This window comes from Haliotis rufescens, unplaced genomic scaffold (genome assembly GCF_023055435.1).
Source record: "Haliotis rufescens isolate VD_foot unplaced genomic scaffold, xgHalRufe1.0.p SCAF_4, whole genome shotgun sequence".
In the NCBI taxonomy this organism is placed as follows: domain Eukaryota; kingdom Metazoa; phylum Mollusca; class Gastropoda; order Lepetellida; family Haliotidae; genus Haliotis; species Haliotis rufescens.
The window spans coordinates 50118112-50145975 of record NW_025964112.1 but is presented as its reverse complement, the minus strand read 5'-3'; the positions used below and the strand labels follow the sequence as shown (position 1 = coordinate 50145975).

At 37.8% G+C, this 27864-nt stretch overlaps 1 protein-coding gene across 17 annotated transcripts; it reads left to right on the top strand.

Annotated features, from left to right (window-relative positions):
• Positions 1 to 58: 58 nt before the first annotated feature.
• LOC124151228 (cytoplasmic dynein 1 intermediate chain 2-like) lies at positions 59 to 27864 on the top strand. Of its 17 annotated transcripts, none has more exons than XM_046523602.2 (19): positions 59 to 252; positions 615 to 659; positions 3564 to 3648; positions 4853 to 4934; positions 5691 to 5812; positions 7604 to 7630; positions 11744 to 11767; positions 12916 to 12948; positions 13448 to 13546; positions 18087 to 18242; positions 19118 to 19274; positions 20346 to 20571; positions 20737 to 20883; positions 21807 to 21920; positions 23248 to 23381; positions 24204 to 24348; positions 25085 to 25225; positions 26177 to 26299; positions 26802 to 27864. In XM_046523602.2, the coding sequence occupies exons 1-19, from the start codon at positions 154 to 156 to the stop codon at positions 26925 to 26927; spliced, it is 2085 nt and encodes a 694-aa protein (XP_046379558.2). In that variant the 5' UTR covers positions 59 to 153; the 3' UTR covers positions 26928 to 27864. The 17 variants fall into 17 exon arrangements, with proteins under 17 accessions (XP_046379558.2, XP_046379585.2, XP_046379550.2 ...); XM_046523629.2 differs by having other exon boundaries at positions 4835 to 4934; positions 18117 to 18242; XM_046523594.2 differs by having other exon boundaries at positions 4835 to 4934.

Below are 27864 nucleotides of genomic sequence, written 5' to 3'. Positions count from 1 at the left end.
AAGTTGTGTGGAATGTACGATTCTATTTGTATCTTTATTTGGAACATCGCGTGAATTACGTCAACAGTAGTTCCGCAGAAAATAATTTGATGGAGGACGAAAGTTGAGCAGGATATCGTGTAAAGAGGTTGATTTTGCAGAAACACTGCCATCATGGCTGACAGAAAGGCAGAATTAGAGAGAAAGAAGGCTCGCCTCGAGCAGATGAGGAAGGAGAGAATTGAGAAGGAACGCATTAAGAAAAGTCAACCGGTAGGAAAATCTCTGAGTGAAGTGTCATTCTCGGGCATCCATCTTTTATCATAATGAGTCATGCATACTATTAAACAAAGACCAATTTAAGAGATTTAAGGAATATTTGGACATTTTTTTAGATTTTTCCGCTTTCATATTGTAAACTACTTTATTTGTCTTTTTTTCTTGCCGTTTGCAAAGGGTACTACCTAATGCACATCCAGACAACATGTGCAAACGAGAAATCATAAATTATGCACATAAATCGATCACGAGAATACACTGGACTTAAGTCGTAGATGTGACTGTCAGTGGTTGTTATGCTACAGTTTGATGCTCATATTTTATTTTTTCATGTTGTGTGTTGTGCTTATTTTCAGAAAAGCACGTCTCTATCTAAAGATGATTCTATACAGCGGCAACAGGTTACTAATGCTTGTGGTTTGCTTGCTACCAGTGCTTTTAAGTTTTAGTCAGTAGCCGAGTGGTTCCTTATTGCTAGTAATGCTACAAATCAGGTGTATATGCAACATTCCAGATTCAACATGTTCAAGTAGACCATGAAGATGTATTGATGAAGATACCCTCTGGGGATTCAGGGTTTTAGATTTACTCATTTTATAGGACTTGGACATTGTCAGTCCTGATTGTTTTATCAAAATTTGTTAATGATATAAAAGAGTGACCTATCAAAACTTGATAAAATCATGAAAATGTTGCCCACTTTTTGTCTCTAAAAATACCACTGGGATCAACATGACAAAGGTCGAAATAGGTCCCTGTTCAGTTTTTCTGATCAGTTCTTTTTCATGGAGACTGATTGACTGACTCGCTTCCAAATCTGGTAATGATATCACGAGAGAAGAATGTCCTGTCAAGAGTTGATAAAATCATGAACATGATAAAAATGTTCTAATATATATATACATAAGTAAAACTATTGTAGGGAGATCTTTTTGCTCTTCATTTCTGCATTTCTGCATTTGTGATTTCTTTTATAAAAGTACATCCTCACCATTGGTGGCTACGCCAGACATGATATTGTTTCTTTATACAATGTAGAATACCCATTGGAAGAAGGAGAAAATGGCTATATGGAATATTGTTCGTTATTTTCCTGCTTTCCCCATCCAAGCTTCTTAAATCTTCCAGTTTGTTCATGCAGATATGGTGGTGGTCAGATAAATGAATTTGAACCTTTTATTAGCTCAGTTTTTCTTCATTTAGTTCTACTGTTCTCTAGTGATATTATGATAAAAACTTTGATAAGCCCACAAAGATTTAAAAGTAGCATATTCCATGAATGTCTCAAGAGCTTTACCATAGATTATAATGACTAAAGATGTAAACATGAAAAGTGCAGTTTTGTTACTTTACAATATACCCTTTAGTAAAATCATTGATATAGAGACTTGCACATTCAGACAATGCTACATGTATAATCTCCTCACTTCTGGAATTTGATCCCTGACATGTATTAACAGTGATTCAGATTAATTTGACATTTCATTTCTGAATCAGTTTAGTTTCTTGTTTTCCATGTGTCATGGAATAAATCATGACTTCAATTTCTTCCACATGTCAAGAATTAAATTTCTGAAGAAATGAGATTCACCAAAGGTCCTTGAGATCCTTTTTGAAAACCAGGTGGCTGTAGTGTGAGAACTCTTAAACACAGATTAAGGACATTAATTAACTGTTATTCTGAAATAGGTCAACACTTTAAGAAATTAGCATAAGAGATTGAGCCACATGAGCAGGATAATGCTAGACGTAAGGGGAATGTTTTAGCCCTACATTTGTGATTCTGTTGAGTGGAATCGCGTACATCTAGTTCCCTGTGTTGGATTGTGACAAGTACTCACTAGGAATAGTGTGGCATGAACATGAGAAATCACATGATCCATATTACATAACTGTGAACAATTAGCCTGGAAAATATTAATTGAACAAAAATTTAATTTTCCATGAAATTGATCCGGCTGTCCAGCTTTTGTTAATTAAATTTAGTAGCCAGGTATTGTCCCTCTAAGATGTTACTAGCCATGGCCCAAGAGGCTTTGGTTTATTTCTGATTCTGATCAAATAGTTAAAGGCGTTTATCATGCATAAGAGTGATTTTTAGATAAGTTAGTTTTAAATTATTACTTATTTTTGGAATATGTGTCTTGGTAGATTGTGGAATTTGAAATGTGTTTGTTCCCTATTTCATGCAACCATACCTTGAAGATACATGATTTCTTTAGATTAATCATAAATTTTACCATGTTTACTGCAGAAAATATATATTCCTATTTTAATGCTGAATTGAAATTGGCCATGTCAAACATATAAGTATGATCAGGGCTCGAAAAATCCTCTCGTCAGCTTGTTTTGACAAGTGGCAGCATGTGCAGGGTAAGAAAGAGGTGAACAAACAGAGTTGTCCTACCGGGAGAGTAAATATTTCAATCGTATTAATTCATCGCTATTCGTTTTCATGAAACTGTACAGGATCATTTTGAACTATGTTCTCACTCTCAGTAATGAAAATGAAATACATGTCTCTCATACCATAAATAAACAGCATACTTGGCAATTCCTCTGTTGACAAAATAAAAAAAGTGTTCGCTCTGCAAACCTTGACACAAGTTTTTAAAGGGAGGTCATTATTTTTGTTGTAAACGACTCGTTACTTGCGACTCAAATGTCAATACGAAAGTGAATGATTTTGTGAGGCAAATGGCTTGTTTTACTTATATATAAGTTTTTGAATGTTTGGATGCTGGGGTTGGCGAGAAAAAACATGATTTGACATGACATCAAACGGACTGAAAATAAGGTATGTTTTTCAAAAACAGTATGACTGAAAAAAAGAAAACAAAAGGTGCAAGAAGCCTTGGTTCAGCCAATTGGCATTAATGGGCAGAGATGAACGTAGATGACAGTGACTGAATTATTTTGTACTGGCTATCATAAGTAATTTCAACTCAAAGGTTACTTACAGAATATGGTAATTTTTACTGAGAACATAAAATTTTATAAAATGTAAAAGGCCAAGTGAAATTATTGCAAGAAGAGTACAAAATGATATCTACTTGCCCTGCAGGACAAGTTGGGTTTTGAGAAATCTTTCGAGCCCTGATGATTGATATAGATGAACAATGATGGCAATAAGCAAATTTTGTCCAATAAATACAGTATATAAGAATAATCTTTGAAAGTAGAACATATTAAACAAGTTAAGTATAATGGAGAGTACACTTTAAGCTGTCATTTAATGTTGTGAAGGCAACCAGTTTTCAGTTTAGAGCTGTGACCAGAAGTGACACCCGTGTCTGTATTTTCAGAGTGAAGATACTAAGGCCAAGCCCCCAACAGATCTCAGGACAGAAACTGACAAGATGCTCCGAGATCTGGGCATCCCGCCTGCAGGTACACTTATCTCCCTTTGAACAGAAATGTTGATGACTTGTCAAAACAAAATAATTTGGAAATGACTTTGCAATATTCATTGGTAGTTGCTTTGCAGCTCCAAACACGTTATTATTGAATAATATACTTGAATTAAGTATGAATATTATGTGAAGAATTAAAAGACATCTGAAGCATACATCTAAATTAAACAATCCTTGTTTAAACACTTTGGGTACCTCTTCCACAAGTTAATGTAAGGATCTGGAATTCGTTTCAGGTAAATTATTTTGTTATGACTGTTGTTAGGGTAAAGTAGTTGTGATAGTAGTCAAGATTTCTTGTGATACATTGTGATTGAAATGTGAAACTTCAGATAACAGTATTTCCAAGAGTCAGTCATGGTAGAATATTCATGATATTAAATTACTTTGTTTGACAAATGTGTTTGTATCATCAATGCATGCTAATATGTTTTCAGACATAGTACCACACAGGGGTAGAAACTAACATTTTTAGACCACTAGTCCTTACAATGATAACATATAGCAAAACCTTTGAAAATGGCACATTTCTACTAGTGCTTATGATACCATAGCTGTTGGCCAGTTTAGCAAGGACTACAGGACTAGTGCCAATTTCTTAAGCTGCCACATTTTCCTTCCCAAGAGCAGACAAGGTCTTATTTATTTCCTATTCTACTTTATTGCAGTAGCAATATTTTCTGGGGTATATTCATATATATATATACCATATTTCCCTTATTAAGTGCCCTGATCCAGTAAGCACCCTCTAAACCAACATTTAGGCCAATCTGTAAGTAATCTGTAAGTTCCTGTTTTCTTGTCTATTGGGGATACTTAATGGACAACAGCAGCATGGAAGGGGTATGTTTATATATTATATACCTGGTAACTAATTTTATTAAAAGTTTTAGTTTCATCGATGTTAGAAGTAACTTTGTTCATAACTGCTAAATCGCTCAAACCGAATTTAACTCGTGTATGTTTTTGGTAAGGACCCCCACTTAGTCGATTATTTTCTAAGTACCCAGGGCACTTATTACGGTGAATACTGTATAGGCCTATGCTGTGGTGATGTAGTTTTGTTTTGATACCTTGTTCAGTTTGTTTGTTTGCTATTGTAAGTGATCAGTGTTTGGGTAAGTCCAGATGGTGAAGGGTGCTTTGATTTTCTTTCATTACAGCTGAAATTATCTCTCCAGATACTACTGCTGGTAAAGGGGTGCCCCCTGGTGCCCAACCTAGCAAACAGGGGGAGATAACGCAAACAGTTGCTCCATCAAGGTAAGACTGGGAGATGTTGCTTGAGACTTAGAAGCAGTTATTGTTAGGGCTGGCTATCAATATATATAATACAAATCAATAATTGCTTACTAAATATCGATCAATTATCGATAAATATTGGAAACGTAACTTTAGGCAAATATGCTAGAAAATACCAGAAGAAATCAGCACATTTCATACCACTCGTGAGCAGTGACACCTTCTTTGACAGTTGACATGATTGACAATAACAAGTCTGTTTTTGTAAATGTGAACTTTCTTTCATTACAATCGTTTGTGTAAGTTATTATCGATGACAACAATTTCATAATGATAATCTTTAATATTTCTTCCTATCAACAATAATTCCATTTGATAAATAAGGGCAAAAGTAAACTTAATTCAGGTTTTCTGTTCGCACAGCATAAGCATTGTTCAGGATCTAAAGTCATGGTTTTCTAAGCCACCAAATGGTAACTCCTTTAGCATGTTTAGAGAGAAGGCCTAACTGGATATACGCTTGAGACGAGAACCTGCAGATTGTCCCATTATACCCTAATATCACTGAATTAGTACTTCATCCCGGTTTGTCTGGTCTAAATTTGTTTATACATGTATACCTTATATTCAGGCCACTGTAATTATTTACTGATGTGAAGAATTCAAGAATTAAGTTCATTGCACCACTTCTTTTTGGTAAACTATTTATTCTAGTTTTTAGTTTCTAGAAATGAAGAGTATTAGGATCTTGTTTATTAGACATAACCTAATTTTCAGTTCCAAGAGAAAGGTGAATTTATCAATGTGTAAAGTGTCGGAGACGAACATCCCGCCGAAGGAAAATGTGACGTACAGCAAGGAGGTGCAGACCGTGGCGTCGGAACCACTGGATAAGGATGGTCAGTATGCCAATGGCCGATGTCCTGTTAATACCTGTACCTAGTTCTCGTGTCAGACGTTTATTGCAGGGTACAGTGGAGTAACCGGTACCTTTAGCTGCTGCATTAAGATTTGAGAGAAGTGTGTGTAATGTGACTGTTTAACATGAAGTAAGAGCTACTTTCCTAAGTCCAGTACTTCTGTCAGCATAGCTATCACAAAGTAGTTGTGTGGTACTATATACATGGATATTTTCACATCACAGATCCTCTAGAAACGGTTCTTGTTAGGATTTGCTGTCAGTAGTCACAAAGGAAGTTTGCTATTGTTTATTCACTGATGTTTATGCTGTGATAAGATGTATTTATGCACTATATTTCACTGTTTGGGTTATTTATTAAGTTAATATTAAGTGTTGAAGTGTTGGTATTTCAGTTGATACTTACATTCATAACACTCACTCCAAGTGCACAGCTATTGGTGATTAATCAGACATGAATGTCTCAAAGTGCTACAGTGTACACAGCAGTGATAAAACCTACCCTGAAACAGTCTGAAACAGAGATGTATCTAGGCTTTCACAGGGTTCACACGAGGAATTTTCTGACATGGGCCCTTTTTGTGAAAATGTTAAATATTCCAGAGGTATGCCCATACTGTACAATGTTAAAATGCCCCTTTGTATTTGAAAATGTGGGCCTTTTTTCAAATTCAGGGGCTAAAAGCACAAGGCCCCTACCTAGAATTATCCCTGCTTTCAAAGATGCCAATACTAAGGATGATATCTTGATATAAAGTAACTGAACAATTTCAATTTGTAAGATACTATTTGTCAGTATTGACTTGTTTGTTAGATGATTATTGTTTTCACCACTGCACATTTAATTTTGCGCAATAATCCCACCGATGCAGGGGTAAGAAGACCATGGGGATTCCAAAAGCTGAATTGGTGTCCTCTGGATATTCATGCATGGAACCTTCTGCTTGATTTCAGCTGATGTTTTTCAGATTGTATCAGACAACGGGGATGGGATATTGAAATGGCTGAAATAACCTGAATAAGAGAAAAAGTTAACTAATGCAAGGTCCTTTGTGGTATCCTTAGTGTGCATATGTGCATTTTCAGAAATTCTGACATGTCTTTGATTGTGCCATTGTAATGGTACAAGGAATTATTCTAATTTTCAGTTCCGTAGTCTGTGGTTGTTTGGACTGCTATTGGTGCAAAGGGCTGTCTTGACATTATCTGTCTTTCAGAAAAGAATCAAGATTTTGTTCAGTACACACCCCTTATGTGCTATTTAAACACAGAATGTGGATTCTGTTTGAATTGTATACATCGTCATGTTTATTGAATAACCAATGTAACTTACCACATTATTTACTTTGATTTTATATTACTAAGGGTGTGATATTACCCCGAGTAATATAACCTATGCAGCATTAGCATCAGTTTTGACATGTATTTCCTTCAGGACAACATCATATGGAATATGACCATTATATCATGGGGATTTCTGGGTTAGAATGTAGGTCCTCAGCAAGTTATGCTTGTCATAAGAGGCGACTAAATCGAGCGGGTGGTCAGGATCAATGACTTGGTTAATTCATGTCATGGTATCCCAATTGTGTAGACTGATGCTCATGATGTCAGTCACTGGTTTGTCTGATCCAGAATCAATTATTGACATACCACTGCGATATGGCTGGAATATTGCTGAGTGTGGCGTTAAACAATAAACAAATATATTATATCATAACTATAATTATGATGAATGGAAATTGATACCCGCCTGTTTATTTGACGTCAGGATTGAAGGGCGGTCGAGGTCCTGCCAGTGAGTAGTTCGCTAGTGTCCCCACAGAGGGCGCTAGTTGTCATTGTAGACTATCATCACTGCATAGCGGCTGTATCTGTCATGTGCCAGTATCTTTCTTTCTGTTTACATGGATTTTGTAACCGACAATTTGCCATTTCAACAGTTTACTCAATCTTTGATTTATGGTTGTCATTTCTGGACTTCTGGAGTTTTGAATTAAAATTTTAAAATTTAAAATTTCCTTTATCAGTCAGAAAGCATTCAAGTATTTGAATAATCATCAGAAATTATATAGTTTATTATAGAGTGGGTTTTTCTGTCAAATATATCGACTAGACCTCAATGAATATTGGTATCGATTTTGAGTACTTTGGGGTTTGACTTTAATCATTTGGGTTATTGAGGCTGTTGTATTTTGTACTAAAGTATGTGTTGCATATGATATATATATTAAGTAGAGCAAGGGAGTATAGCCATGTTGATACTGGAATAAGTGGGTTAGTCGTTTATAGGTTAATCAGATGTAGTTTCCATGTTTTTGTCTAGAACTGGTTTCATTCATGACATATAATTACTAAATTTCACAAGATGGTTGTTGGTAAATGTTTCTTATGTACCTATGTATATCCAAACTAACAACCATGTGTTTTCATGAGTGTGTAACTCATGATAATCACTCATAACAATTATGCCTTTACCCGATATATTATAGATGAGAGCCTACATTAAGAAACTGATTGATCAAGAGGTGGTTTGAAATTCTTAACTGTTTTTGTTTATTTCACTATATTTGAGATGGCAAGTTGATCAACTCTTATTGTATGCATTCTGACGTTTCTTAAAATGACAAGCTAAAAACCCTGTAGGGTTTCCAGAAAATAAGGTTGTTGTTCTGTGTGCTTTCATATATTTTGTATTGGCTTTCATTGAAATTGCTTTGTCATGATGCAAGATTATTTTCTGAGTGGATGCACATTCCTCTGTTGGATGATTTTGTGGTCAGACTGCATGCTGATTCAACATTGAATAGATCCTCTTCATTTTATGCATAAACACTCATCTTGGTTTCAGAATAACACGTACTAACTACATTAATACACTGACACTAATCCATAACAAGATATTTTGGGAGATATCATGATGTACATTCCCTGGTTTTTGTATGTCAGTATGTGGTCATGGTGTTTGTTACCTTGGCAACAACATTATCACTGGTGGAAGATAGATACATGCATGTCCTATAGATACCATGAGATACACTGGTCTTTCATTTGAGAATGTCTGAATACAGTAACCAATGGTTACGGTAACTAGTGTTTTGTGTTTTGTAGATGATCAGAATTATTAAGGTCTTCACAACAAATCAGATTTGAAATTATGGTTTGAAGAAGATGTGCATAAGTTATAATATGATTGTGGGAATGGGGGCACGTGTGGCCCAGTCGTCCAAGGTTCCCCAATTCGTTGTGCAGAGTTGCATTGTTTCTAGGTTTGTCAGCACCATGCCCATGGGTTTCATGAAACGTAAAAGTCTGAGACCTGCATCACTTCAGACTTTGCCCCCACTTTAAGCTGACACGCCGTGATATAACTGGAATACTGTTAAAGCAGTGTTAACCCTGAACTCACTGACTGACTCGTGGGAATTCATGCAGAAGTGCTGAAACTCAGTGTGATGGGTCCTCAAGAGAATACATGCTTGAACAATATTTGAAAGCATCATTACGATGTGTTACGATCATTACGAGTACACATATGGATGTTGTGGGCAGCAGAACCCAGTAGGCAGCAATTAATCTATGCAGACAACATGGTAGCGTCCAAGCAACATTTCATTGATCTCAGATCTTGTTCTTCTCCCAACCATCAGTTTGTGTAGTTTGTTTTTTCCTGGATTAGGACATCCAATCTGGTTGTGTCTACCCTATAGTTGTCACGCCCATAACTGCACACCTGGGAACTTGCACCATCCTCCGTATCTCCAGGGCCCACGGTAAACCTAAACCAACCCCTGGATCCATTTCCGTGGATCTCACAATCTCAAATTACATGCTCTTGATTTTCATTAACATTTACCCAAACCAATCAAACATCGAGATAAGGAAAACGGAAATGGGTAAGGGAGGTAACTTGTATTGCCTAGAAACCGAAGTCACAGACAATTTTGATGCACATGAAGGCATCTTTTCCTTCCAAAAGAATTCTGGGGCTTTCTTTTGCATGTCAGTCTGTTTTTCAATGTTGAATGTTTCTCAAACTCTGTCGTAGTCAATGGTACTGGCCACCATGTTGTTGATATCGCCAACATTGAGGATGGTTTCTAACTTGCAGCCTGATTGGTATGTGAGAGAAGCGTAACAAATCAAATTGGCTAATGAAAATCAAGTGCGGGTAATTTGAAATCTCAAGCGCCATCGGGATGGATCTAGGGGTTAGTTAAGATTTACCGAAACAAGAGCCCTGGAGATGCAGGGGATGAACTTACTCGAGCATGATGAGTAACCATTGGACTTTACCCTTGCTGAATTGTTTCATAGGCATTACTTAGAAGTTGACGGATGACAAAGTAGACACAATTTATGGATAACGACTTCTTTAAGTCTTGCTTGACAAAGGTATAAGAATCCATACCGAAACGTTGCTTTTTACAGTATTAAAGAAGTTGTTGTCCATAAATTATGTGTACTTTACTCTTACTGGTTGGTGTACTCATATACTGTTCTCTGTCTACGTTATGTTATGCAGTGTCACAGTGAATTGGATTTGTTAGGAGTTTATTGGACAGAAAACTGACAATTGTGGTCCTGTTCCTGGAAGATGAGTGAAGCATGTTTTGGGGAAGGGATGTTATTTCCTAGGAATTGGGCTGAAGTTAGATGGCATAAGGATCAAAGTCCAAGTCTGAGACCTGACATTGATACGTATTGGTACATCAGGCACAAACATGAGTGTTTGCTGTGTCTATGTTCACTGGATACCAACTGGTTTGACCACAGATTGGATCACGGTGTAATGGAACGCGGGGACTTGTTACTGACCCGGGGAAAAGTGTTGTATGAAGACGACCGTGGCTTTAGTACTTTTGTCTGAGGTAGTGGTTCTTAATTTGGTAGATGTACAATTTTAATCATAGAACTAAATTCATGAACTGTTAGAGGATGTAGATTAACTGGACTGATCACACCATGATACAGAGACAGAGGAATCTGAAAGTAGGTATTTATGGAGGACATTATGAAACTGTGGGTTATTATTCTTTATGGCATTCTTCCCCATAAGGACTCCATTGTATTGCTGCCTAGTGTGTGCTGCTGTCTCCCCAACCCCCCCGCCCCTGATGTCGGCCATGTTGTAGGGCAAACAGGTCACATGGTGTGACATACTTCCTGTGTCTGTTGTGTTGCTCACTTGTCTATCTGATCAAAACTGTGCTCAAACCTACTGGAATAACTATGATGGTTTAAAATGGTTTGTAATAACAAGTATTATATCCAGAGAGGTATAAATTTTGAATTCCCGTTTATTTTCAAAATGGATTATGTTGATAGCAAAGGACTTTGTAAACACGTTGGGTGTATTAGTTCACAGATGTCTATTTTTTCTGATTATGTCAAAATAATAATTAAATACCAACTTACTCTTAACATTGTTAAGAAAATGTTGATTTAGAAATAAATGGGAAAAGTAATATGAATTATTTTATTAATGACCTGATGAATATATGAGTTTTTGAATACATCCCCCTTTGCACAGGTTCATGGATTTGAAGTCGCAAATATTCGCAAGTTTTGGTCAGATATATTTTCACATTTTGCCGCGATTTCTGATTCACATTACTTGTGCTGGTTTACTTTCATAATTTTGCTGCTGTGAGTAGCAGTTGATATTTTCATATTTTTGCCATGTTCATTTGCCAGTGAACATCTTTTTAAGTTTAAATCTTGAGTTGCTCAACGCAAACTTCATCTTATGAAATCAAGAAGATTTTACAGGACTGACCTTAAATAGTGACTTTTTTTATGGGGAGGCTAAAAAATGCCGGAAAAAAATATAACACCAGATTTTAAACCATTTGGTTGATCTGAGATCAGCATCTGCTAATATTTGACAATGTTCATTTGCAAATGCTAGCACGTGGGCCGTGGGACTATTACGGTAAGTGATTTTCATTTTGGGGGAGATGCTTCTTATGATTCTTGGTGAAAGTTTTTATGTAGTTTTTTGGGTCTAATAAATCTAAATTTGCATGTATGTTTTAAATTAGCAGTTCTGAGGGGTTGGTATGTTACTGTAACATTTCTGCCAAAATAAATGCACCTTCCACACAGAGGTACCATGTCCTACATTGTCATGCACATCTCTTGAAATGGGAGATAACCCCAGCCAACATTGATGACATCACCCACAAGGTTCCGACAATTCCGTGGAAACATTACCGATATATGTTTCCCCCCTTCTTCTGAATTTACTTAGTTCTTAGATTGGGTACTTCTTTTCCTTGCTTTAATTTTATGTTTGAATATTATGTGACAATATGAGCTGTTGTTGACTTTTCAGTTCTTTCTGATGTATGTCACACTCTGTGTACAGTTTATAGCCCTGAACGTCCTCATGTGCACTGACCCAGATCATGATGGGGAGGGTTAATATGTAGTGATGTACAGTCTTTCCTCATCAGATGAAAATGATCACAAGCGTCCGACATGCTAATACTGTTCTCCCGGAATATCTTTACCCAGTTTCCATTTGCAGTACAAGCTCTAGGTGTGACAGCATTACGTATGATGCCTCACATTCTGATAGATTTACATATGGTAAATGGAACCTAGCCCACTTTCTTACTAATGCTTTCTGACACCAAGTCACTGTTAATGTTTTGAAATAAATTTTTACTGATCATTCTTCATTTTGTTCCAGATTTGTTTTATTAATGTGATATTGTGTAGATTTTTTCTTTCCTTTTTTTCAGTTTATTCTTTTAAGTATTTGGTGCCTTTATGTTGTAATGAGAAATTTCTCACTTTTTTTAATTTTATTATAAACAAGGAAAACACATGATAAATTTGGTTAAATCTCTTTTTAATCATTCTTGGCAACAAATTTTGTTCCTAATTTATTCCAGAAGGTAATGTTTTGGTCCTTACTTTTCCCTGATGCAGCTTTCCCCCTTAACCTTCCTAACAGTACATGCAGAACACGCCAGTAGACAGTTGACTATGGTAGTCACAGCACCAAAATAACCTAGAACTTCACAAGACCCAGCCACATTGATTTCAAACTCTTTTGCTACTTTCCTTTTCTAGATTCAGATTCAAGCACATGCAGCCCTAAACTGGGTATGTTTGAGTTGAGTAACCAGATGCTAATGTGGACCTGTACACTTCAGTTGTTTCTGTGAAAGTGTATTTCTTATTTAAAGTTTTTGTGTGTCAGTATTATTATTGTAAATGTATGCATAGTTTGACGGAACTTTGCATGTTTTTTTTTTCAATATTTATAAGCAGACTGCCATATGTAAGAACTTAAAAGATGATAGTATTTTTTTTCAATATCAGTATTCCGAAAGAAATTACTTCAGAGTACAAAATGGCAGAAAATACTTTATTTGTAAATGTTACTCTATGGTAATATCTTGTCAATAGTACAGTATTCTTTGTAAAACTAGAAGAAATATATAAGCTTCAAACTCAGTAGTAAAATATGAAGAAAGTAAATATGGTTAAAGAATAGACATGGTAGTGACGTCTTCAGATTTGTTGTTCTCATGCAATCACGTGAAGGACAGACATAGCTCTGGGTTTTGTGATGGTAGCCATTTCCTCCATACGTGTTCAGGGTCCTCCCCTCGGTATGGGTCCCCAAAGTTCGTGTATCCAAATATGGAGTGGGATGACGAGTTCACGGATGATGAGGATGAAAGTGAGGAGGACGAAGGTAAACGTTGTGCACGACAACATGCCTGTGACTACATCAGCAGGCTCCATTTTGTCTCTTGTTCTCTGTCAGTCCAACTTCCCTCCCTCTCTGTTGAGTCCATCGCTAGGCCTTCCAGAGCCTCTTTGAGAGTCATTTGGATAGAGACAGTCGTAGCTCAAAGAGGCTCTTTGTCAAAGAAACAGACACATGAGAGTGATTGAGATTGTTTAGTGGTTTATCATTGATGACTGGAGTATTATCTCAAACATTATAGGGAATGCAAGAAGATCATTGTTACAGATAAATGATTCCTTTTGGGTATTGACAAACTTGCAAGTTTGCATCTAAAGATCACATGTAGTTGTTGCACAAGTATACATATGGTACAACCAGTTTTCACGAGGAAATATACAATGTGTGAAGCCCATGTCTGGTGTCCCTTGCCTTGATCTTTCTGGAATATTGCTAAAAGTGCAGTCAAACCAATGTTGCTCACTCATTAGGAAATAAATGCTGCTAGGTTGGTTTGTTGTTTAACGCCGCACTCAGCAATATTCCAGCTTTATGACGGCAGTCTGTAAATAATCAAGTCTGGGCCAGACAATCCAGTGATTAATATCATGGGCATCGATCCACACAATTGGAATCAATGACATGCATCAACCAAGTCAGCGAGTTTGACCCCCCGATCCTGGGAGTTGCCTCTTACGACAAGCATAGTCGCGTTTGGAGCTGAATGCAGTCAACAACTTTTGCAATTTTAAGCACAGAAAGAATTGTCCACATAATAATACTAAATCCACTGAAAATGATAAGAGCCAAGTTCTAGCTAGTGTCCTCAAAGAATTTGGCACAGACTGTGAATGTAGGAACAAAACTATTTGTGGTGGTGACTTTGGGAACAAAATTAATTGGAAAATCTATTGAAACTATATGTAATATGAACAAAATATTGTGAGGAATTGATCGTAGGAACTATATTGTTTATTGAGTTGACTACGGTATAAGGATCTGTACTACTGTGTTTCAATAAAATTACATTAAAAAACATGTTATCCATAAATTGTGTCTACTTTGTCGTCCATCAATTTGTAAGAAATCCCTATCAAACAATTTATCTTTATCATGTTTACCAAGTATTAACACTCATTCCTGGGAGAATAAAACATGTACAAACATCTGTACTTTCGATAACTGTATTGGAGTTGGTACTCAAAAAGTATTTTATGTCATTGTAAGTAATCAAGTTTTTGTTGAAATGAAAGTGTTGAAAATAGGCTCTGTCCTGTCCATGCATGCTGTCTGTCCTGAGAGAGGGAAGTTGGACCTTGTGTCACATACAAGCTGTGCTAGCCCTACACTCTATTTGCTGTGACTGTCCTATGTCTCTGGCTTCTAATACCCACATAGGTTCTAGAGCAAGACATGATAGATGTGCTTATCCTTAGTGTCTTATACCATATGTAAGCTGCAATCAACAATCTATGCATGAGCAGTCCCCCTGTGTTTGTTATAATGGACCAATCCGAGACATGGTGTAATAGTGTTGCGATTGGTTCCATTATGAGCATGAGGGGCTACAGGAAAGGTACTATGTGTTTTTGGTTTTGATATTTCTGTATATAGTTTATTTTGTGGCTTCTTGCACAAGTATCATCCCCTGCCCAATTGTAGTGTGGAAGTATATTTAGACTGGAAGGTGCATTTATGTGCAGAATGTTACAATGTATGCCGGCAGTATCTTTCAGGGCATACTGTTGGACGTTTCATGAATGTTTCAACTTGTTTTGGTGATCATAAGAAGTAGTCTTTTTGATATGTTTCACTTTCACAGGTGTTCTCACTCGTACTGTAGTTAGAATTTCACATTGTCATTAACTTCATGAATATTTTAATTTATTTTGCAAGCTTTGCAAACATGATATATTCTCCTAAAACTGTAAACTATGAATTACTATTTTTTTGTAATATAAGAAAAGTCGTCAACTTCTATGCCATTTAGGTCAGCATTGAGAAATTGGGAATGGTATTTTTAAGTCCAGACATGAAAGTGTTCATGGATTTACATATGAGTTTTCTTCAATTGTGTTTAAACAAGAACAACCTTATTAAAGTGTGAAGATTATTCATGTTATATGCAGATGTCATTTTATTTCACACTTGCTTTGGTTCAAGAATGCTGGAAGGCTTGTAGTTGATGCTCCTCAAGATGGGCAATGGTTCATGGTCATTTACAGACAGAAAATACTCTCATACTCACACCAGTTAAGTTTTGGAAACATTGTTTCGTACAGACAAATCCAAACATACAAACCTTCATACCAACTGAAGATGCTGGAAACAATGACTGGGAATTGTTGATTTACTTAATCCATTAGATATTTTGTATGGAATCAAATGACATAATACTACTTGATGGACTTAATAACACAGACTAATATATATCAACCTGCCTTAACCCTCAGATCATCAAACAAACTCCAATTTTGTCCCACCACTTTTACAAACAGAAATGTTTCGGCTCTAGAACCTTTTCTTACTGTACACAATGTTTAGGAACTTCTTACCACAAGAAATTAAGCTGTGCTCTTCTTTCCAAGCCTCCAAATCAAACCTCAAAACACATCCATTCGAAAAATGGACTGTGAATAAACTCTTGTGTAGCGCTGTGAGCAACTACCTTGTAGCTGGAATAGCGCATGACTGGTGGACTATTATTATTTTTATTATTATACAGAATATGTTACCAATGCATGCCCTGTTAAACAAGCATTGTATAATTCAATAGAGTTTGTGACATTTATTGATGTCCTGTATCTGTCCAGTATTCACATTCAAAGTGTTGTGTATTTCTGAAATCTTCACAATCTGTGTAATACACATCTACCTTACCCTGAAACACGAACCTGTCAATCATGTCATGCATGGACCTTCCTCCTCATGGGCCACTAGCTGCGGGACATCTTGCGCATCGGGACGTAGATTTCATCCAGCTACGCTCCTTGCAGGGCAGTAGTCACCAAATCAGCCATGCACTGCTTTGCCATGGTGCATGGTTCACATGTAGTTTGAAGAGCCGATACAGACGGCCTGCCACATTTGCATGTTAGTCAGGGCTTTGGTTTGTATTATGAAATGTTCATTGAACCGTTGGATTATTTAAGTGAAAGTGTTTATAAGAAAAATAAAGTATTCTTGTAGCTTTTTGACATTTGCAGTGTCTGTGAAGAAAATATTTTAATAAGTCACTGGCATAGCGTATTAATGTATTTGCCTTGGGGATGGTTCGTAACTACGGTTATAACGAACACGCTTATAACGAACTGACGGATATAACGAACTACTTTTTGGTCCCGATAATTAGCTGTATTATGCTGTATATATGCTTATAACGAACTATGGTTATAACAAACTAAAATTAGTAGTCCCTTTGAGTTCGTTATAACCGTACTTTACTGTAAATCAATGTAACATCTTGTCAGTGGTCGAAGTAATGGGTGTCTTGGGTCCTTATAGTATTTGAATCTATGGACCCCATGAATCTTAAATATTGGAACTTTAGGGTTATGACAAGGACCTGCTGACTTCCAAGCTTAATTTCAAATATTGCTCGATATTTCGTTCATCAACTGAAGAAGAAACTTGTTCCTGCTGTGTTGTAGCATGTTGTTATTCAGATTTAGATGTGTTTTTATTAATTGTGTCTGTATGACCACATAAAGGTAAAATATAGAACAAGACATTCTTATGCCATAATTCTTAGGGTTTAGATACTTTCTGGGTCAGCAAAGAAGTAACATTCGCTTCAATGGACATTTGATAGTATATTAAACAGCTTGTTGACAATCACAATCATTGCAGCTGTATGCACAGTGTGGAGGAATTGTAAGATTGAAATATTTTGTTGCTTTTCAGAGCGAAAGGTGTTTACAATGGTACAAGTAGTGGATGTTTATTGAAATTTTAAATATAAAATGAATATGAGAATATATTATAATTCATTATTTTAGTGTGAAGTACAGTGTATAGTAAATTCTGTTTACGAATGTTGGTTAGTCTGCTGAAACTGATGATGATGCTTGTTTTGTGATATCTTGCATGAATCAGGTGTTTGCAGGGATTTACTCATTGTGGATGTTTCTTTGAGAGATCTTCCTTGTGTATTTCATTGATTCTGTCATTGCATGTCACCATGTCTAAAACGTCATGTATATCCTTTCCTATGTATGCCTTATATGCCCCTGTATATATTACAAACATGTAATACCAAGAAAAAGACTCCGAAAAATTTCATAATGGGAATTGTTGAAACACTTTAAAAATGTTTTAATTTATGATTATTTTTATTGATTATTGAAGTTGTGTTGTAATGTTCAATATGTGTGGCATGTTCATACCATGTGTTGATTGTTCATAACAAAGTCAAGGTGATGCTAAATGTGACATTTTTGTGTAACCACCTTAAGGCTAACTACACTAACTGTTGCTAATGCTTGTGTTTTGCCTATGTTGTACCTGCCATTTCTAAGAGCAGCCTCATGGAATTATTAACACTTAGTTCTTGTTTATGACAACCCTGAAAAATCAGATGATGAGGCGGACACTGACTCCATGGACGTGGGTGCGGACTCGACCCCAGCTCACCGGATGCCTCATGTGGAGATGGTGGCACCAACCCAGCAAGATGGAGAGAAGAAGGAAGAGAAGATTCCAGGTTAGTTTGATAGAGAGAAAAGGTTCATGGTGTGGAAGTTACCATGCTCAACACACCTGACCTGGTATGTTAGATTGTTGGACAGGTTTGTTGTTCAGGTGTGTGTAGACAGGTATGATTATCCCCCGCCATGAAGTGGAAGGGCTACATAGGAATGGGTGCTGTCCGTCCTCCTGTCTTTCTGTCTTCCGTATGGCGTCTGTCCGGCACATTTTGTTCCAGAGCAAAACTAAAAAACCATGAGAGATATCCTAACCAAATTTGGCACATAGATAGGTCTAGTGGTGATAGGTCTAATTTTCTACAAAAATTTAGTTTTCAAGTTTCCATGGCAACGACTTAGACTGAAAATGGCTGTAGTGCTCCTTTCCGGAGCAGATCTTGAAAACCATGCAATATTTCTTCACCAAACTTGGTACCGGGTACATTGATAGGTCAAGTGGTAAACTGGTGCCTTTAGACAGTTTTTTTCTTTTTAAACTAAATTATTTTTTGAGTTTCCGTAGCAACAACTTTGACTTAGACTGAAAATGGCTGTAGTGCTCATTTTCGGAGCAGATTTTGAAAATCATACAATATTTCTTCAGCAAACTTGGCACATAGATAGGTCTAGTAGTAAACTGGTGCCTTTTGATAGTTTGGGATTTTGTAAGAAAATATTTTTGAAGTTTCTATAACCATGACATTTGACTTTGACTACCCGGTATTTAGTATATGCTCTGGGGTCTGTAAGAGAGACTATTCATGACCCTATGGAGAGGGTTGGCTGAGAAAATGTTTGAAAGGTACACATTCCTTTACTCACACAAGAGCAAGGGGTGTAGACTGATTCATTGTGTTGTACATGAAGTAATAGCCATTTATATGTCGCACAGTGCGTGAGATGAGTGAAGAGGAAAAGAAAACCATCATGCTGAGTGACGACTTCCAGACATTCTTCTACAAGTCAGCTAGGGTCATCGAGCGAGCCATGGCTGAAGATTCTGACATCTTCATGGACTATTCTGGTGGAGACAGGGAAGGCAATGACGAGTAGGTTCAGTCATAGCTAGCTCAATGGGACCGTTATGTCAGGGGTAGAAACTAACAGATTCAGTCCACTAGTCCTTATAATGATAACATATAGCAAAACCCCTAAAAATGGCAAATTTCTACTAGCCCTTATGATACCTTTACTATTGAGCAGTTTGGCAAGGACTACAGGACTAGTGCCAATTTCTAACACTGTTATCATGGTTATGTACTACTCAAAAAACATTAAGGATCACCTGATTGTTTCATATTACTACAGTTTATCTGTCATGGCATGGATTATGGATTATGAAGATTAACTGTAGTAATATGAAATAATCAGGTGATCCTTAACTTGTTTTGAGTAGTGTATGTCATGGGCCACTCTATGTTTGGTGCAAAGTCTTTAACAATTTTGTGGACATTTGATGAGAACAGCTTGTGTTGCCTTGACTGAAGGAAGGCATGGTTGTAAGTGAACACTTCATGTGATGTGAGTTGATGAGGGTCAGAATCTTGTACTTGTCCTGATGATGATCCAAGACTAGTTAGTTCATGCTGGCCTGGTCTTTGTGAAAGAAGGCATGTTTGTAAGTGAACACTTCATGTGATGTGAGTTGATGAGGGTCAGAATCTTGTACTTGTCCTGATGATGATCCAAGACTAGTTAGTTCATGCTGGCCTGGTCTTTGTGAAAGAAGGCATGTTTGTAAGTGAACACTTCATGTGATGTGAGTTGATGAGGGTCAGAATCTTATACTTGTCCTGATGATGATCCAAGACTAGTTAGTTCATGCTGGCCTGGTCTTTGTGAAAGAAGGCATGTTTGTAAGTGAACACTTCATGTGATGTGAGTTGATGAGGGTCAGAATCTTGTACTTGTCCTGATGATGATCCAAGACTAGTTAGTTCATGCTGGCCTGGTCTTTGTGAAAGAAGGCATGTTTGTAAGTGAACACTTCATGTGATGTGAGTTGATGAGGGTCAGAATCTTATACTTGTCCTGATGATGATCCAAGACTAGTTAGTTCATGCTGGCCTGGTCTTTGTGAAAGAATGATCCAGTAAGCCTGTCTTGTTCCCTTCCTGTAGTGATGCTTTGGCAGGAGAGAGGTTAAAGCTGAACCGGGCCTTCTATGATGAGCGCTGGTCTAAGCATCGAACCATCACCAGCCTGGACTGGTCCACTCAGCACCCAGAACTCATGGTGGCGTCCTACAACACAAATGAGGATTCACCTCACGACCCCGATGGCGTGGCTCTCATCTGGAACATCAAGTTTAAGAAGGACACTCCGGAATATGTCTTCCATTGCCAGGTAGATAACAGGATCCTGTCTCTCTTTCTGTTTATCACTGATACTTATTAATTTTTATTTTATTTATGTGTCTTGTATATAATGTCTATGCCATTATCTAGCAATCTGATCCCCTATAAGATCATTTTTTAATCAGATGGTAACACTACATATTTGCTGTTTCAGTCTCCAGTCATGTCCAGCTGTTTTGCCAAATTCCACCCGAATCTAGTTGTAGGGGGTACATATTCTGGTCAGATTGTCCTGTGGGACAACCGAGTCAACAAGAGAACTCCAGTACAGAGGACGCCCCTGTCTGCTGCAGCTCACACGGTAGGTGAATCTAGTTGTAGTGTAGGGGCTATCTATTCTGGTCAGAGTCAGCAGGAAGATTCCAGTACAGAGGCTGTCCTCTCTGAAGGATCACTGCATAAGAAGAACTATCCCACCATTTGTGTCAACTATAGAGGATAGGGTGGTCAGGCTCAGTGACTTGACTGATCAGTAATTAAATGTCATCATGCCGTGAATGGCTGGGGTCTCTGCTCATGCTTTGTCACTGGCCTCTCTGGTCCAGACTTGTTTATTTACCTTATTATACCCCCGATATAGTTATACCAAGGTTCTGTACGTCAGTCCGAAAACTTTGTCCGCATGATTTCTCTTAAACTATTCAGTGGATTCATCTCAAACTTAGTACATATAATCTGTGTCATATGGAGGGGTGCAGGGGTGTTTTTATTAATTTTCCATTTTTTTATGAATTTTTCAAACCCTAACCCTATCCATTATTTAATTTGAAACTACATGTACTGACACACTAGGCGGGTCGGGGGTATAAGTGAGCCATGCTCGCTTTTGCCCTTGTTTTACACCATCATATCACAGGTGTATTGCTCTCTGTGGCATTACCCTGTGATATGTCACACATGGTGTGGCCTTTTGTCTGTAAACTGCTAGAGTTGTGTACAGATTAAAGAAGACAGTTCTGGGTCAATTGTGTGTTTGGTGGCATTCCACTGAAAAAATTGTTAAAACAAATTCAAATCTAACTGATAGACGTGATGATAATTAATTTAAACATTTATCCTCTATTGTTTTTTACTATTAGTGTTAAATATTTTAAAATTTAATCGTATAGTTTGTAATGGATTTTATTTACATCATTTTAAGCATGTTTGGTCATGTTTGTGTTTATGCAATTTACTGTTGAAGACTATGATTCAGTGCACTAAAACAAGTTTATTGTATTGCAGCACCCAGTGTACTGCGTAAATGTGGTGGGCACACAGAATGCCCACAATCTCATCAGTGTCTCCACTGATGGCAAGATGTGCTCCTGGAGTCTCGACATGCTCTCACAACCACAGGTAAAGTCGTCGTAAGCCCTTAGAGTGGCTTCTGTAGGGATAGAAACTGAGTCCTTATAATGGTATCATAGCAAAACCCTTAAAAAGGGCAAATTTGTACTCATCCTTAGAATACCTTAACTATTGGGCACTTTGGCAAGGCCTATAGGACAAGTGCCAAGTGCTGTTCTGAGAATTGGAGATTGATATACAAGGTTGGGGAAGGCTTCTTTTCTGCATACAAAATTGGTTTCCATCAACCCTAGTTGACCAGAAACCACCTTATCCAAATTGGAGTGTGAATTAAATGGGATCAGATGAGTTCATCCTTAAGTGTCTGTGTAGAAGAGGGACTATTTGTCCTGTGGATTAATTGCCAAAGTTCACAATGATTCCATCCTACAACAGCACCAAGCTATAAAGAGACTTAGATCCTAGATCCTTGATGCTTGATCCTTGATCCTTGATGCCTTGATCCTTGATGCCTTGATGCCTTGATCCCTGATGCCTTGATGCCTTGATCCTTGATGCCTTGATCCCTGATGCCTTGATCCTTGATCCTTGATGCCTTGATCCTTGATGCCTTGATCCTTGATGCCTTGATCCCTGATGCCTTGATCCCTGATGCCTTGATCCCTGATGCCTTGATCCCTGATGCCTTGATGCCTTGATCCCTGATGCCTTGATCCTTGATGCCTTGATCCTTGATGCCTTGATCCCTGATGCCTTGATCCCTGATGCCTTGATCCCTGATGCCTTGATCCTTGATGCCTTGATCCTTGATGCCTTGATCCCTGATGCCTTGATCCCTGATGCCTTGATCCTTGATGCCTTGATCCTTGATGCCTTGATCCCTGATGCCTTGATCCTTGATGCCTTGATCCTTGATGCCTTGATCCCTGATCCCTGATGCCTTGATCCTTGATCCCTGATCCCCCAGGACTCACTTGAGTTCTATCACTGTGACTTATCCCAGGTACACTCTCCGTGGCCTAGTGGACAGAGCTTCTGCCGGTCAGTGGTTTGATACAGTGTCTGAGTGGGATATCCATGTTAAACTGTGGCATGGTATCTCAGTGGGCTATCACTAATAAACCATTAGTCTGGATTAGTACAAGCAGCCACACACAAACAAGTGCTTGCATGTCGATATAAAATAATCTTAAACCACATTTCATCTCACCTCATTTTTTCTCAAGGTTTTCATTTTTTATTTCTGTAAAGCAATACCTAACACTGATAAATGCGTGTTTTTCAATCATACTGTAGCAGATTAACTTTTTTGTTAATCTACCCAAGGTCAAGTGTCTATGTGATCTTTGTTTGACGGAGAGTCATCTGCTTACAGGACAGCATGGAGTTACAGCACAAACAGAGCAAGTCTGTTGCCGTTACTTCCTTCTGCTTCCTGTCATGTGACGTTAACAACTTTGTTGTTGGAGCCGAAGATTGCACAGTTTACACAGCATGTAGACATGGAACGTAAGTAGGAGGTGTAGATCCTAATATTCTGATTTTGTGCACAAGCAACTAAAAACATTTGATGCAACTGTGTACACTTGTGAACAAGTGAGTAATGTTCAATATTGTCAAGAAATTAGGAGTCACCCTGCCACAATGGAGTTACCTCCCTTGGTGACACTACTTAGTTGGCGTCACCTTGTGTCTTTGTTTGGTGTAGCCACAATTATGATATCCTGTTGCTCTTGCATAAGGCAGTGCTCACATATTTGAAGGATGTTGCATCAGGAATTAAGAGTAAGGCATTTTATGTATTGTGTTATGTGTGCTGGGAGTGATAGAGGTTTGTAAACATTTTTACCCCCTGACATAAAATGCGGGGGGATATAGTCATCATCTGGTCGGTCTGTCCATTTGTTTCGTTTCCGGAACATAAATTAAAAACTGTGAAAGATTTTTTTATCCTACTTAAGTACATGTATTAACCATGGGCTGAAGTGGTGCCTTTGCTAATGTGGGGGGTGGGGGATTTGTTATGTTCTGATGACTCTTGTATACGTGGGGCGGTCGGATAGCCTAGTGGTTAAAGCGTTTGCTCGTCACGCCGAAGACCCGGGTTCGAATCCCGACATGGGTACAATGTGTGAAGCCCATTTCTGGTGTCCCCCGCCGTGATATTGCTGGAATATTGCTAAAAGCGGCGTAAAACCAAACTCACTCTAACTCTCACTCTTGTATACGTTGGAAGGTAGAAAATCATAGAGTACATGGAAATAAATCTCAATTTTCACTTCATTTCTTGTGTTGAAGTTTAACACTTTTTACTTATTTGGTTTTCTACAGAAAAGCTGGGATCAATGAGGCATTTGAAGGCCACCAGGGCCCTGTCACTAGCATTGACTGTCACTCAGTACCAGGACAGATTGACTTCTCTCCATACTTCATCACATCATCTTTCGATTGGACCATCAAGTTATGGAGTATAAAGGTCAGTAGTTTAGTTACAGATTCATCAATGTAGCTAATGATTTTTTATCTGAAATCCTTTTCAAGATATCAGAGAAGGAAATTATGTGTACAATGATACTGCTACAGATAGACGCAAGATTGCTGATGCGGCATTAAGCAGTATTTACTCACTTACTATTAAATAATCCTTTCCAGTAACATTTGCTTGTAAACGTCGTCTAATTTGGATTGGTTGTTCAAGCTAGGTGACTTGGCTTATCTTGTGTCACCTAGCCCCCCTGAGATGGGATTGTTACTCATGGTTTCCGTCTCTGGTTTGCCTGGTGCACAGCTGATTAACTAAAGGCCAGCATGATACTAGGGCTGGGACGGTTAACCCAGGTACTGAGGTCTGGTGGGTCTGGACACGTGGTTAGACTCGTTATATACTGTTTATAAATGTCAATAGTTACACTATAAGTCCATAAGTCACTAATGTTTATAGTTCTTCCTGAATGTGCATGCATTCCTTCTGACTTTTATGTTTGAGTAAAGATAGAGCTTCAGTCAACAACAGTGTATGCATGATCAGATCGTTTTATATTTATGGGTATATTATGTAAATAGTTTTTGCCAGGGCTCAGTGGTACCTGGGTAGGTTCAGATAAAAGGGGGTTGGGTACTGGTTTGTAAATTTGGACTCGTCCCATGCCTACATGATATAGGTTGACTGCTGCATTAAACAATATACACTTTTCCCTTGCCTTGGTGTACAGGACCAGAAGTTCATCCACTCCTTTGAGGACAACAGTGACTACGTGTACGGCGTACAGTGGTCTCCCATCCACCCTGCTCTTTTCGCCAGTGTAGATGGAATGGGTAGACTTGATCTCTGGCATCTCAATAATGAAACTGAAGTAAGTCCCTCCCTTGTGTTAAAGGAAAACAATTTCCTGTAGATTTGAAATCATTGTCATTGCTTTAGTTGGCCTGCTTCATGAATAATATAGTCATTGTCATCGCTAATATGGGTATTGACATCTGGATTAAGTGATAGGAAAGTGCTCTCACAGCACTGTTATACTTTAATGTAATGGTTCATCAATAATTCATTGCATCATAGTTCCTTCTACCATGACATAAGTATTGAATCAATACATCAATACATCCATGTAAAAAGGGACCCCCTCCGTGGTCTAGTGGTAGAACAGAAGGTCGGGGGTTTGACCCCCATCCTCGTCATTCCCAAAAATGGTACTTGTTGTTATCCGGCCTGGCACTCGGCATTAAGGGGCTTAAACAAGGACTGGTCGGCTTGGAGTCAGTCATATTTGTTGTAGTTTGACTATTCTATGTCAACATGTAGTTCTCGCAATCATGTGTGTGGGAGCCTTTGTGACTGGTCGAATTGTTGTGAAAAAAACACCCCGGCAATAGCTATCAGCTGCACCGAAGTGCTACGCTTAGGTTTATTATTATTTTAAATATATTTTGTAAAAGCTGCAGCTGCAATCAAGTTTCTTATCAACCATTCGTTTACTGAAATTTGCTGAAGGGGTACAGTGTATTTTTTTTCTGCGCATAATATTATAAAAAATATTTCCCCAAATACCGAATCCGCTAGAGGGGGGTGCGCACTATACTCAAGAAAATACGGTAGTTCGGACTAGTACATGCAGCCACACAAACACATGCATTCACGTCACTATAAAAGTGCATTCATCTTGGACGAAATGTTAAGCCCACTCAAGAGCGTTTCATTATTTAGAGCCATGCTGGACCTGTTCAATCCCAAGGAATTATGTGCAAATTTGTCATCAATGTATATTTGTCATTATGATGCATGCTAATTGTCTGCTGTGATGCAGGTGCCGACAGCATCCGTTGTGGTTGATAATGTGGCCCTGAACCAGCTGAAGTGGCATCAGAGCGGCCACCATATCGGGGTTGGGGATGACCTCGGCAAAATATCCATTTTCGATGTTGGAGAGGTATGTACCAGTATTACAAGACCTTATTCTGTCCAAGTAATTACGAATATTGGGATAACAGAAGATACTATACAATTTCTTAATATCTTGCTACAGTCTGCCAACAAGTCTTAAGTCTTGACAACTAGACAAATATTTAATGACCTTTAATATTTGTGGGATTTCTTTACTTTTGAAAACAGTTTGGCTCTCATCATGATATTAAGGGCAAAACAGACCATGTAATATTTGTAGGCTTTGGGATTTTGATTATCTGCTATAATATCATTATTATGTTAAGATTGCAATGAAACAAAACAAATATGCAGACAAGCCAAAAATAGTTCTTTGTCTCTATGCCTGCTGATGAGTTATGAATGTTTTCAGAATCTTATCCAGTGGTCTTAATATACAGAGCGGACCTGTACATGAGCTAATTTTCAAGAAACATTTATAGAAACACTGGTTAGTTATAAGGTTTTTATTAGGAACATAAGTATTGCAATGCCCACTCCTTTTACAGCATATCGCCAACCCCAAGTCTGATGAATGGTCGCGGTTTGTACGAACACTCCAGGAACTGAAACAACATGCTCAGGAGAGGGAAGAGGACTCCACGCTGGCAGGAATGTCCACCCCACTCCGATAAATCTCACCCGCTTAACTCAAACTTGTGCAATTTCTCTGTGAACCAACATTGGGTGCTTCATATTGTGTTTGAGGCTAACCTCACATGCTGTCAGTGACCTGCCTTTGAAACAATGTCCCACTTCTGTGACCATTGAACAAGTCGTCTGTTTGTAAGGACAAAGCAGGCACTGACACTCTTGTCATCTGTGATGCAAAGAAGCAGATTATGTTCTGTGCCTAGAAATGATTAAAGAATTTAACAAATTACCCAATACCTTGGAGTAAGTTTTTAGTAAACACCAAAATTATACATGAAATATCAATTATTTTGAAAGCATGTTTATGAGGATGCTAATATTTTTCTTACACATAATTCTATGTCAAGGAAGGTTAGGAGTCATGCATTTACAATGTTGAGAGATGGAGAGATATTTTAGTGCTTGATGAAACAATAAGTGCTGGAATCAAACAGTGTCTTACTACTACAGTGTTTGCGAAGACCTGTAAATTTGAATACAGTAGACATGGAATGTAGGTTTACCATTGTTTCAATCCATCCTGTCTTTCAAAATAATTCTGAATTACCAGTGCTAAATATAAGGCTTATTTAATTTCCAAGTTGTATTCTTAGTTTCTCAAATCCAATCACACCTGCTTGTTAAAATAATTCCTTTTTAGAAGTTCTTTCAGTTGGGGTATAACTCCCATCACAAGTTTATTGTAGAAAAGAATATATTTCTTACTTCTGCTATGCAGTGTAATTTTATACTAGCCTTATATTTAATTATTTATATTTATTAGTTACAGGTTAGCCTTGCTTTTGGAGTGGTGTATTAGTAAAACAAATATGGTTCAGATATGACATGCTGATCATGTTTGAAAATGACAAATAAAACTGTTGATATATGTGCATGACATACTTGTTACATATGTGAATAAAAAACAACTGAAGCTGA

Coding starts and splice junctions, on each gene's coding strand:
- LOC124151228 (XM_046523594.2), top strand. CDS start 154: ATGGCTGACAGAAAGGCAGAATTAGAGAGAAAGAAGGCTCGCCTCGAG. Junction 3,649..4,834: donor TCTGGGCATCCCGCCTGCAG/GTACACTTATCT, acceptor CTTTCATTACAG/CTGAAATTATCTCTCCAGAT. Junction 20,884..21,806: donor TGTCTGCTGCAGCTCACACG/GTAGGTGAATCT, acceptor ATTGTATTGCAG/CACCCAGTGTACTGCGTAAA.